General features: G+C 41.4%; 1 protein-coding gene across 1 annotated transcript in view; it reads right to left on the reverse strand.

The window, feature by feature from the left end:
* The window catches only part of CRPPA (CDP-L-ribitol pyrophosphorylase A), a gene marked incomplete at its 5' end in the record, with an annotated part of 338,976 nt that overhangs the window by 143,707 nt on the left and 182,360 nt on the right, over positions 1-12,909 (reverse strand). The window contains 2 exons of the mRNA XM_038761326.1: positions 5,919-6,011; positions 7,611-7,700. Coding sequence (XP_038617254.1) covers positions 5,919-6,011; positions 7,611-7,700 — 183 coding nt within the window. The remainder of the gene's footprint in view (positions 1-5,918; positions 6,012-7,610; positions 7,701-12,909) is intronic.

Here is a 12,909-nt window from a genome sequence, read left to right on the forward strand (position 1 = left end):
TGATCTAGTTTGACGAATCTGAATTTACTTAAAAAAAAAAGAAACCAAAAAGCTATTTCCTTTGAATTTTGTAACCACCTCTAAATTCTATATTCTTTTTCGAAAACAAGGAAGAAAAAAACCTTGTAAGAGAGGAGGAATTTGACAAGCCTGCCAAGAAATTACAAGGCATTCCAAAGCACACCGATATGAGAGTTGTGCCAGAGATAAGCTTTGGTATCCCAAATAAATAAAATGCATTTCCCTGCTTTTTCCATCTTCGTTTTCTCATGCCAATGGTAAGCAGTAGTCTCAGAAACTGAGACTAGTAATAATATGAAACAATACCCATCACCATAGAAAACATCGACGAGGAGTAGTGTGGCCTAGTAAAATGAGACTGGGCTTGGGTGTCAGAGGACCTGGGTTTTGGTTTTCTAGTTGTTGTTGCTTTTTTTTATGGTATTTGCTAAGCACTCACTATGTGCCAGGCACTTGTACTAAACACCAGGATAGATACAAGCTAATCAAGTTGGATGCAATCCCAAGTGGGATTCACGGTTTTAATCCCTATTCATTCATTCATTCAATCGTATTTCATTCATTCAATCGTATTTATTGAGCGGTTACTGTGTGCAGAGCACTGTACTAAGCGCTTGGGAAGTACAAGTTGGCAACATATAGAGACGGTCCCTACCCAACAACGGGCTCACAGTCTAGAATGGGGAGAGAGACAACAAAACAAAACATGTAGACGGGTGTCAAAACTGTCAGAATAAATAGAATTATAGTTATTTGCACATCATGAACAAAATAAATAGAGTAGTAAATATCTACAAGTAAAATAAATAGAGTAATAAATCTGTACAAATATATACAAGTGCTGTGGGGAGGGGAAGGAGGTAGGGCGGGGGGCTTGGGAGGAGGAGAGGAAAAAGGGGGCTCAGTCTGGGAAGGCCTCCTGGAGGAGGTGAGCTCTCAGTAGGGCTTTGAAGGGAGATAGAGAGCTACTTATGTGGTAACAAAGGCACAGAGAAACTAAATGACATCCCCAAGGTCACACAGCAGACAAGTGGCAGAGCCAGGATTAGAACCCAAGTCATTCTAACTCCCAGGCCAATTTCCTATCTACTGGGACAAAATGTTTCTCCAATCCCGGCTCTGCCAATTGCCTGCTCGGCGACCTAGGACAAGTCATTTAAATTCTCTGGGCTTTGGTTACCTCATCTGTAAAATGGGGATTAAATCCTCCTCCCTCCAATTTAGATTATGAGCCCAATGTTGGACAGGGATTGTGTCCAACCTGATAAAATTGTATCTACCCCAGGACTTAGAACAGTACTTGAAACATAACAGGTGCCTAACAAATACTACACAAAAGCATATGTTTAAGATTTTCTTCAGATTGTTCTTTACATTCATTCATTCAATCATATTTATTGAGCACTTACTGTGTGCAGAGCACTGTATGAAGCAGCGTGGCTCAGTGGAAAAGAGCACGGGCTTTGGAGTCAGAGGTCATGGGTTCAAATCCCAGCTCTGCCAATTGTCAGCTGTGTGACTTTGGGCAAGTCACTTAACTTCTCTGGGTCTCAGTTCCCTCATCTGTAAAATGGGGATTAAGACTGTGAGTCCCCGGTGGGACAACCTGATCACCTTGTAACCTCCCCAGCACTTAGAACAGTGCTTTGCACATAGTAAGTGCTTAATAAATGCCATTATTATTATTATTATTACTAAGCACTTGGGAAGTACAAGTTGGCAACATATAGAGACAGTCCCTACCCAACAGTGGGCTCAAAGTCTAGAAGTCTTTTGAGTTGCTTAATGACAATTTTCAGCTATCAACAAGGATTATAGGAAAAACATAGAAAACCTGTGGAAAACATGATGAAATGAAAATGCGTTGAGGGATACTGGATAGAACACATCCCAGTGCCTCTTAACAAGTTGGTAACCTATACTAACTACGTTGCCAATGCAATTAAAACTTCCTAGAGACTGGGGATCACTTAATTACTAATCACATGATACTCCCTGGCATTTCTGTGAAGAAACATGTTTAATTTCCCATACTCTGGCAGAGCCTTGTTGGAGAAATGTTTAAACCGTATTGGAAGCAGAACTGAAGTCGAAGGGAACTGTACTCGCTCTTTCTAGGAACTATATTCCCTTGGTCAGTCGGTCAGTCAAACATATTTGTGGAACACTTATTGTGAGCAGAGCACTGTTCTAAGTGCTTGGGAGAGTAGAATACAGAAATATAACAGACACATTCCCCGCTCACGACGAGCTTACAGTCTAGAGGGGGAGACAGACATTAATTTACATTAAAAAATTACAGATATGTACATAAGTGCTGTGGGGCTGGGAGGGAGATGAATGAAGGAGCAAGCAGAATGACACTCAATTTTTCTTTCTCAGTGTTTTCTCAAGCTTTGGCTACGCCACACACTTGAGCGTGACTGGAAGAATTTACTTCCACAAACAAATTGCAGGTCTGATCCCATGGTGGATTGGAGTAATTAAAATCCCCTCTGAGGCACTTGGCATTATTTGCAAAAATGGAGGAGGATACGACACCACATCCACACGAATTCAGTTTAGCAGCTTTAGAAACTGAAGTGACAGGCTTTCTCTGGAAAGATCGGCTGTCTCTTTTATGGCACCAAACCACTCACTCGGTAACTAGAAAAGGTCAAAACTAAGCAATCATAATCCTCGCCACCCTCAGGAATGCCAGTGGTGATTCATAGGGAACAAATAATAAAAATGTTAATTCTAACTGTATTCACCGAACTCCTTACTATCTCCTGGGGGAAGGGAGGTTGACAGAAATTTGTAGGTTCAGAATTTTTTTTTTCAAGATCTGCAAACCTGAGCTACTCTCCAAGGCCCCAGTTCTCTTGGCAGACTCAATCCATCCATAGTAAATAGGTCATTACCAGAGAGATTAGTCAAGGTAACAATTAAATTGGCCTAGCTACATATTCACTAGATAAACCAACAAGTGCTCTGGAGAGCAGAAAAGTGTGTTCTCCTTGAAGTTATCTGACTCAATTCTAAAATAAAAAATACACTTCGACACCACTGACGAATAGATGAATACTTTGTTTTATCCCAAAGCACCATTGCGAATGGAGAATATGGGGGGATTTGGCCCTCATCATTCAAGGTTTCCCTTGTATTAACAATAAATACCCTCCGCTGACTTTAATGAGATTTTGAGATTTCCTAGGAAATTATCACTGTTCGCATTCGGGTTCGGCGCACAGACAATATATTTATTCTGAGAGGCTTTCATAGGAGTTAACAGAGCCTTCAAAACATCTTACTTTTTTATATTATTTGGTAAGGGTTTACCATGTGCCAGACATTATATACTATCCACTGGGGTGGATACAAGGTAACCAAGTTGGACACAATCTATGCCCCACATGGGGCTCACAATTTTAATCACCATTTTAGAGATGAGCTATCTGAGGCACTCAGAAGTGACTTGTTCGAGGTCACAAAGCAAATTAGTGGTGGAGTCTCTATTAGAACTCAGGTCCTCTGATTTCCAGACATTTGCTCTTTCCACTAGGCCATGGTGCTTCCTGCTGCTACTGAAAAATGAATTCCAAGTATAGAGTTTCCCCCCCAACAGTTAAAAACACCCCAAAAACTACTGCAAATTATTGGTCTCTTCCAATTATAATTCCTTGACCCAAGGGATGATTTAATAATACTTATAATTAATAATAATTATGGTATTTGTTAAGCATTTACTATGTGCCAGGCACTGTTCTAAGCACTGGGGTAGCTACAAGATAACCAGGTTGGACACAGCCCCTGTCCCATGTGGGGCTCATAGTCTCAATCCCCATTTAACAGATGAGGTAACTGAGGCCCAGAGAAGTGGAGTGATTTGCCCAAGGTCACACAGTAGATAAGTGGTGGAGCTGGGATTAGAAACCATGACCTTCTGACTTTGAGGCTCAGACTCCATCTGCTCTGCCCAAAGTAACACAGTAAATGAGTGTCAGAGCCGGGATTAGAACCCACATCCTTTGACTCCCAAGCCCATGCTCTTCCCACTATCATATCATATCATTTCCTATCTTTGGGCTGACAATTGAACTTGCCTTGATACCTGGTGGGGCAAAAATTGCCATTTCTAGTAACAATTATTCCATGTTTCACCTACTCATTTAGAGTAAATAAACTCAATAAATAGGAAAGCCAGGAGGAATTCAAAGTTTTGTTAGCTTTTGTTGTGTTTTAATGATATTTGTTATGCACTACGTGCCAGGCGCTGTACTAAGCACTGGGGTAGACACAAACTAAATCAGGTTGGACACAGTCCATGTCCCACATGTGGCTCACTGTCTTGATCCCCATTTTACAGATGAGGTAACAGAAGCACAAAAACGTTGTGACTTCAAAGACCAACGCAAATAATATTACTGCCTATAATGATAACTGCGGTATTTATTAGGTATTTAATATGTGCTAAGCATTAGGGTTGATTTAGATAATCTGAATGGACTTAATCCCTGTTCTAAACAGGCTCAAAGTCTTAAAGTCTAAACAGCCTCGGGGTCTATGCATTTAAAGTAGCTACCTACATCTCTGACTTCACATGCAAGGGGTGGCAGAGATTTGATACAACTGCCCAGATATAACACAAGAAAAAACAACCTTCATGGAAAAAAAAAGATCTCAGCCCTATCTGCCCATTGAAAACGTCTATCTGATATAATTCCTTAATTCTAGATTTCACCTGGATAATAAGTGTGGTATTTTTTTTAAGTCTATGTGCCAGGCATTGTATTAAGCACTAGGGTTGGTAAAAGATAATCAAATTGGGCACAACTTCTGTTCCACATGGGATTCCCAGTCTAAGGGAGAGGGAGAACAATTACTGAAACCCCATTTTACAGATGAGGAAACAAGGGCACAAAGAGGCTGAGTGACTTATCCACTGTCCCAATTCCTTCACTTGCTTACAGAGTTTCATGGAACTGACTTTAATGGAAAGACATTACACGATGGAAGAAGGCTTCAATTGGCTTCAAGTTCAGAAAAGAGATTGTGCAGTGTGCAACAGGCATGTCTGAAATGGACGAGATACAAAAGAAACCACAAAGATGATGGAGATAATGTTTTGGTGTGGGAGGTGGGCTGGGGAGCGAGGTCGGGGGGAATCCATAGTCATCTCTCATTCCAAGTCTGGACAATTTTGTACACGAGGATGATCTGGAAGGAATTTTCAAAATTTAAAGGTGACTTTGAACTTGCTCACCTCCACATATAGGGGAGGCAGCATGGCCTAGTGGATAGAGCATGGGCCTGGAGAGGACCTGGGATCTAATCCTGGTCCTGCCAATTGCTTCTGTGTGACCTTAGGTGACCTTCTCTGTGCCACAGTTTCCTCAACTATAAAAAGGGGATTAAATTTACTCCCTCCTACTTGGACTGTGAGCCCCATGTGGGACACGGGCTGTCCAACCTGATAACCTTGTAGCTACACCAGCACTTAGAACAGTGCATGACACAGAATAAGCACTTATCAAATGCCATAAAAAAATCAATCAATCAATCAATCAATCGTATTTATTGAGCACTAAATGTGTGCAGAGCACTGTACTAAGCACTTGGGAAGTACAAGTTGGCAACATATAGAGACAGTCCCTACCCAACAGTGGACTCACAGTCTAAAAGGGGGAGACAGAGAACAAAACCCTTGGGTTGCAATGAAAGTAACATAATGATTATGAGTTGATAATCAATCCATCAGTGGCATACACTGAGTGCATACTGTATGCAGAGCTCTGTACTAAGCGCTTGGGAGAATACGGCACAGCAGACTCGATAAACACATTCCCTGCCCATAAGGGGTCTGCAGTTCAGTGGAGGGGTTTACAATCCGGATTTTTGAGATGAAATATACTTACCGAAATGATAACCACAGGATACAAAATAGAAAGATCTGTGTTTTCCAACATTTTGACAAACTTCTGGGTTTCTAAGAAGTCTGAGCTTGTATCCTAAGAGAAAGCAGAGAAATCTATTGAAACCTGAAGCATATAGCTTACAAACGCAGATGAGGCACAGCAGCTAAAACATCTTACTTAAAGGTAAAAAAACCACTCTTTTGCTATGACAAGTTCAATTTGATTCAATTGAATTCAATCATATTTACTGAGTGCTTACTGGGTGCAGAACACTGTACTAATAATAATAATTATGGTAATTGGTATTCATTCATTCAATCATATTTATTGAGCGCTTACTGTGTGCAGAGCACTGTACTAAGCTCTTGGGAAATACAAATCACCAACACAAAGAGACAGTCCCTACCCAACAATGGGCTCACTGTCTAGAAGGGGGAGACAGACAACAAAATAAGTAGACAGGTGTCAATACTATCAGAATAAATAGAATTATAGCTGTATACTACATCATTACTATATACACATCACATCATTACATACAGAAGCAGCATGGCTCAGTGGAAAGAGCCCGGGCTTGGGAGTCAGAGGTCCTGGGTTCTAATCACGCCTCCATCACTTGTCGGCTGTGTGACTTTGGGCAAGTCACTCAGTTACCTCATCCGGCTTGTTGCTCTCCTGCTTCCTGATTTCGGGTCTGGATCCAAGGGGGATTTCTGTCATCTTTTGTAGCCAGATCCATGACTCAATCCCACATTCCCTGGGACCCACCGATGAATCCGGCGTCAACACAGAGACAAGCTCACTCTCTTCTCCGTGGAAGCCAGGAAATGGAAAGAGCCCGGGCTCAGGAGTAGGAGGTCATGGGTTCTAATCCTAGCTCCGCCACTTGTCTGCTGTGCGACATTAGGCAAGTCACTTGACTTCTCTGTGCTTCAGTCACCTCATCTCCGGGCTTCTCCGGCCGCCTGCCCCCGGCTGTGCCCGGCTGGCCTGTCAGCCGGCGGGCCTGCCTCCCTGCCAAGCAAATCGGGTTGAACACAGTGCCTGTCTCATATGGGGCTCACAGTCTCAATCCCCATTTTACAGATGAGGTAACTGAAGTACAGAGAAGTGAAGTGAAGTGACTTCCCCAAGGTCACACAGCAGTCAAAGTGGCAGAGCCAGGATTAGAGCTCATAACCTTCTGCTTCCCAGGCCTATGCTCTATTCACCAAACCATGCTTCTTCTCACTATGCCATGCTGTTCCTCATCTAAGCTCCTGGGAGAGTACAATACAACAATAAATGGACACATTCCCTGCCCACAATGAGTCTGCAAAGCAATTTTGTAAGGGAAAGCATGGCTGCCTTTCTGGGGTTTTAAACTGGATGGAGTGTCCTTTCTGATGTTGTCATTCAAATGCCTTCCACAGAGATACCCTCCTAGCACCATATCAGTACAAATACTGATAGTGCTTTGAAAAAAAAGACTTCTTAACAAAGGCCTGACTTATAGGATAGTGGAGCCTTCAAGTGACCGAATACAAAAGCAAATAAAATACAGTCTACACTGCAGACTGAAAGTCTTTTTTTATGGAGCTAGTTTCCAACTCCTTTTCTTACCAAAGAGTACAGAAAATTGAGGGCTTTTTTGCAAATAGCACATTTTTCAGCAGAGCCATGTGTTTTGCATCGTTTACACTTGCTACTTACATTTATGCAAATGAAATTGTAGCACTGTCCTACAAAGATGTCCTGAAGATGGTGGTCATCTTGACAGAGAGTCACCAGAGGCTCGATAACCTGTGAGAAATAAGTATAAAAGTACCTCATTAAGATACTGACTTTCACAATGAGATTTTCATTTTGTAAATATTTTCACATCCTCAAATTAACGTCTTTTTCCAGGACCACTGACAAAGACTCTTCTGTAGCATTTAGTCATTTTCAGCAACAAACGCCAAAGCTCTTGCCAAAAAGATTTCCAAGATGACACTAATTTCAGTTGTCGTTTGTTCCACTGGCAGCGAAGTTAAAATGCCTCAAACACTTAGCTCCCAGGTGAAAAAACATCAAACTACACCTCCCTCAGAGGCAAGAACAGTTTGGTGACATAAGATCTCATGAAGCATCAGTGAAAGGCTTGAGGGGAGAAAATGTCTTGTGAGGCATTTGCTTTGTTCTAGGGACCAGCTTGTATGTTTAATCTGAAAAGCTTTATTTCAGTTTAGAAATTATTACTCTGCATTAAATTCACAAAGAGAAATACAAACCCTTATAAGCATGTATCGGAATCAAAGCCCAGGGGAGCGAGCTTTCAGTGGAGCACAATTAAGTATGTGTTGGGCAGAGGAAAGGGCGTGGGGAAGGAGAAAAGACACCCAGTTCTCTCCAAGGAAAAAAGTGATTATATTTGAAATTCACACTAATCTATTAGAGGCAACATCAATACCCTTTCTCATACCTTAAATTATTAAAAGGAAGAGATAGCACAAGAGACATCCAGCCACCACTTCCAGTATTAAGATATAAAAGTATTTTTTATGGTATTTGTTAAATGCTTACTCTGTCCCAAGAAGTGCTGGGTAGACTCATTCATTCATTCAATCACATTTATTGAGCTCTTATTGCATGCAAAGCACGGTAGTAAGAACTTGGGAGAATACGATATAACAATAAACAGACACACTCCCTGCCCACAACAAGCTTACAGTCTATCTGAGCTAATCAGGTTGGACACGGTCCCCGTCCCACATGGGGCTCGAGGCACAGAGAAGTTAAGTGATTTGCCCAAGATCACGCGGCAGTCAAGTGGCAGAGCCAGGATGAGAACCCAGATCCTTTTGACTCTTAGGCCCATGCTCTATCCACTGGGCCAAGGTGCTGCTCAGTGTATTTAAAAATACAATTAAAAATCAGCTAAACTGCTGGCTTGTTAGACAGCAGGGGAATAAGAGACTGGATGAATCTGTCATACCTTTTCCGGTCCTACGATCCTACAAACAGACATGTTCTTTAGTTATCCTTCAAACAAAGGTTTCAAGCTAAATTTTGGCCACATCTCCACTTCTCAAACACCCTAAATGGTTACTTATTTCTCTCCATATCCAGCAGAAACTCCTTACCATCACCTTAACTGTCTTTCACCTACAACTTACATATCGGCTCTTTTCCACCCCACCCCAATCTCTTCACTCCTCTCAAGATCACCTTCTAACTCTCTTTTCATCTCTAACCTATAACCTTCACTCCAAGTCTTATCTCTGCTTGGACCTCAATGCCCCTTCAAATCAACAATTTCACAGCTCTCTACCATCTTCAAATCCCTCCTGAAATTCCACTTCCCTCAGGACATCTCCCCCAAATAATTCCCACCCCCAAGTCCTAGCCATCCCAGGGACCTCCTTAGCACTGACCCACCTTCAACACTCAAGTATGACTATATGTGTATCTCAATGAATGAATTGATAGTACAAATCAATCTACATAGGTGTACTCATTTGTAAACCTATTCATCTATTTCTTCATGGTATATTCCTGCTGTCTCGGTTGTCTCTTCATTCGTTATTTCTCCTGTGCCCATTATTTGTAAATATTTTGAGTCTGTCTTCATCAATGAATTGTAAGGGCCTTGCCCAGAGGAAACATGCTTTTTCTTCTCTTGTATTCACCTAAGCACTTAGTACAGTGCTCTGCCTTCAGAGGGCAATCAATCAATACTGTTGATTAATTGATCTAGTTGACTAGAGGACTCGGCCTCCGCCAAGAAAAATATGCTTATGAGCTTTTTCTAAAGAGGTGGTCTCCAGGGTAGGATGGGCCGAAGCTGCTGTTGCTATCACGCTCACTTTTTAAAGCTCTTTCTTTTGTTTTTTATGACATTTGTTAAGCACTGATGTGCCGGGCACTGTACTGAGCCCTGGGGGAGATACAAGCTAATAAGGTTGGGCACAGTCCATGTCCCAAATGGGGCTCAGAGTCTTATTCCCCATTGTGCAGATGAGGTAACTGAAGCACAGGGAAGTGAAATGACTTACCCAAGGTCACACAGCAAATGGCAGAGCAGGATTAGAACTCAGGTCCAGACCTGTGCTCTCTCCACTAGACCACGCTGCTTCTCTGCCATTGCTCCACTTATGGTATTTTGGGCTTCCTAAACTATGCCTTTTTTTAGCTGTGCTGCTACTATGAGATTCCCTACCATAGAACCTACAACACAAAAATACAGATTATTATATTCAATTGTATTTATTGAGTGCTTACTGTATGCAAAGTACTGTACTAAGCGCTTGGGAAGTACAACATATAGAGACGATACCTACCCATTATACGTGCCTAAACTCTTACAATTGCTTTCTCTAATTGTTTCATACTCCCCCACTCTAAAACAGATTACTATATCCCTTTAGCAGTGGTAAACAGGCATTCCAGTTCTGTATATCATTGGCTGTTGTTGTTTTTTGTTTATCTGCTTGTTTTTTGTTTTACCTATAGCACCGAAAAACAACAAGCGTTCTCTCTGGTGGTATTGATAAATGTTGTAATTTCTCTAACTTTCTTCAAGGCCCAGGAAAGAAGATTCCCATATCTTCCTTAGAGGTGAGTTGGAAAATGACATTAAACTGTTCACGTGAACACTTTGAGGTGTTATCTTGGGTTGTCACTGCTAATATTTCTACTCAAAGAAACAATAAATGGAACAGTTTGTGTGGTAAAACATCTTGCTCCATTAATAATTTGGGGGATGGGATCTTAAAACAAAATAATAGTTACCTCCAATGTCCTCCATAACTTTAAAGAGATTTACAAAATTGTATAACAAATAACTAATTGAATTGGAATATATTCAGCATTCCCAAGCACACGAATACTCAACTTCCTTTTATGGACTGAAAATCAAGTGGGATCAAGGTACTAAAAATGTGTTTAATCTTTTCAGAAAATAGAAGGAAATCTATTATCCTAAATCTGAAAAACTCAATCAATCAATGTTATTTACCATGTGGAAAGAGCATTGTACTAAGCTCTTGGGAGAGTTCAATACAATAGAATTGGTAAACACAGCCCTTGTCCATGAGGAGCTTATAGTCTAAAAGGAGCAACAGACATAAAAATTAAGTTTAAAAATCAAAATAATATTTGGTTTGGAAATGTACTTTTACCACCAATCAGTGGTATTGATTGAGCACTTACTATGTGTGGAGTACTGCACTAAATGCTTGGGTGAGTACAATACAACAGAATTAGAACTTCAACTTCCCTTTTACAATTTATTTTGAATAAACACATCTTCCTAATGGCACGTGGATTTGAAACTTTGAACCAATTTTACTTTGGCATAGATGAATCAGGGTCATCAGGAAGAAGGAGAAGTAGCATGGCCTAATAATAATAATAATAATAATGATGGCATTTATTAAGCGCTTACTATGTGTAAAGCACTGTTCTAAGCACTGTGGAGGTTACAAGGAGATCAGGTTGTCCCATGGGGAGCACCCCGTCTTAATCCCCATTTTACAGATGAGGTACTGAGGCACAGGGAAGTTAAGTGACTTGCCCAAAGTCACACAGCTGACAAGTGGCAGAGTTGGAATTTGAACCCATGACTTCTGACTCCAAAGCCCGTGCTCTTTCCACTGAGCCACGGTGCGCCAGCCTGTTGTGTGTCCTTGGGCAAGTCAATTATTCTGTGCCTCAGTCTCTTCATCCACATAATGGGTATTCACTACCTGTAGTCCCTCCTGTGAGCCTCAGGGTGGACTACGTCCAACCTGATTATCCTCTACCTAGCTTTGCACTTAGTACAGTGCTTAGCGCGTAGTAGGGGCTAACCCACCAATCCGCAATCTATTGTATTTATGGCTATTATTGTTATTGCTATGACGGTACTTGTTAAGCACTTACTATGTGTTAACCACTGTTCTAAGTGCTAGAAAAGATTTATTTATGTATCTATTTATGTATTCACTCATTCACATTAATGTCTCCTTCCCCCTCTAGACTGCGAGCTCGTTGTGGGCAGGAATGTGTCTGTTTGTTGTTATATGGCACTCTCCCAAGAGCTTAGCAGAGTGCTTTGCACACAGTAGCGCTCAATAAATGATTGACTGAATGAATGAATGAAAGAATAAATGAATGAATGGTTCATAAATGGTTCATAAATGAATGAATGAATAAATGAATGAATGAATAAATGAATGGTTGGCCATAAGGCTCAAAGTCTTCTCAGGAGTTGATCCTGAATGCTTACTGTATGCAGAGCACTGTACTAAGCGCTGGGGAGAGTACAATATAGCAGAGTTGGTAAACCTGTTCTCTGCCCACCATGAGCTGGCAGTCTAGATGCCACTGTTGTTGTTAACAATAATAATATAATTATTATGGTATTTGTTAAGTGCTTACTATGTGCCTAGCACTGTTCTAAGTGCTGGGGTAATCAGGCTGTCCCATGTGAGGCTCACAGTCTTAATCCTCATTTTCCAGATGAGGTAACAGAGGAACAGAGATGTTAAGTGGCTTGTCCAAGGTCACACAGCAGACAAACGGTGAAGCCGGGATTAGAACCCCTGTCCTCTGATTCCCAAGCCCCTGCTCTTTCCACTGAGCCATGTTGCTTCTCTAGCTACGCTGCTTTGAGAACCCCTTGCCAGTTGTTGTCATTGGTCCAAGAATGGTTCTGAAAGGGGAGGAATATTCCGCTTTGTTTGACCCGCTTTGCAAAACTCAGAACAATACTGGCCTAAAGGCTTCGTGATTTTGTTGGCTCAAATGTGACTAGTAATTTAATAACTGTTTTTGGCTTCAATTACATGCCCTGGATGGTCTTGAAGCGGAGACAAATAATTACACATAAGCAGGCCAAAAATGATTCTTCAATCTCCATTGGGTCTCAAAAAATGTCAGAGGGAAGAAAGAAAGTGGAACGAACGGACGCCGGCAGGGCAATGGATAGCTTTGCCAACTCAAAATACACTTTTGATCTTAAGCTTTTGGGACCTCACTCACCAAAATA

The sequence above is a fragment of the Tachyglossus aculeatus genome, chromosome 2 (assembly GCF_015852505.1).
Source record: "Tachyglossus aculeatus isolate mTacAcu1 chromosome 2, mTacAcu1.pri, whole genome shotgun sequence".
In the NCBI taxonomy this organism is placed as follows: Eukaryota; Metazoa; Chordata; class Mammalia; order Monotremata; family Tachyglossidae; genus Tachyglossus; species Tachyglossus aculeatus.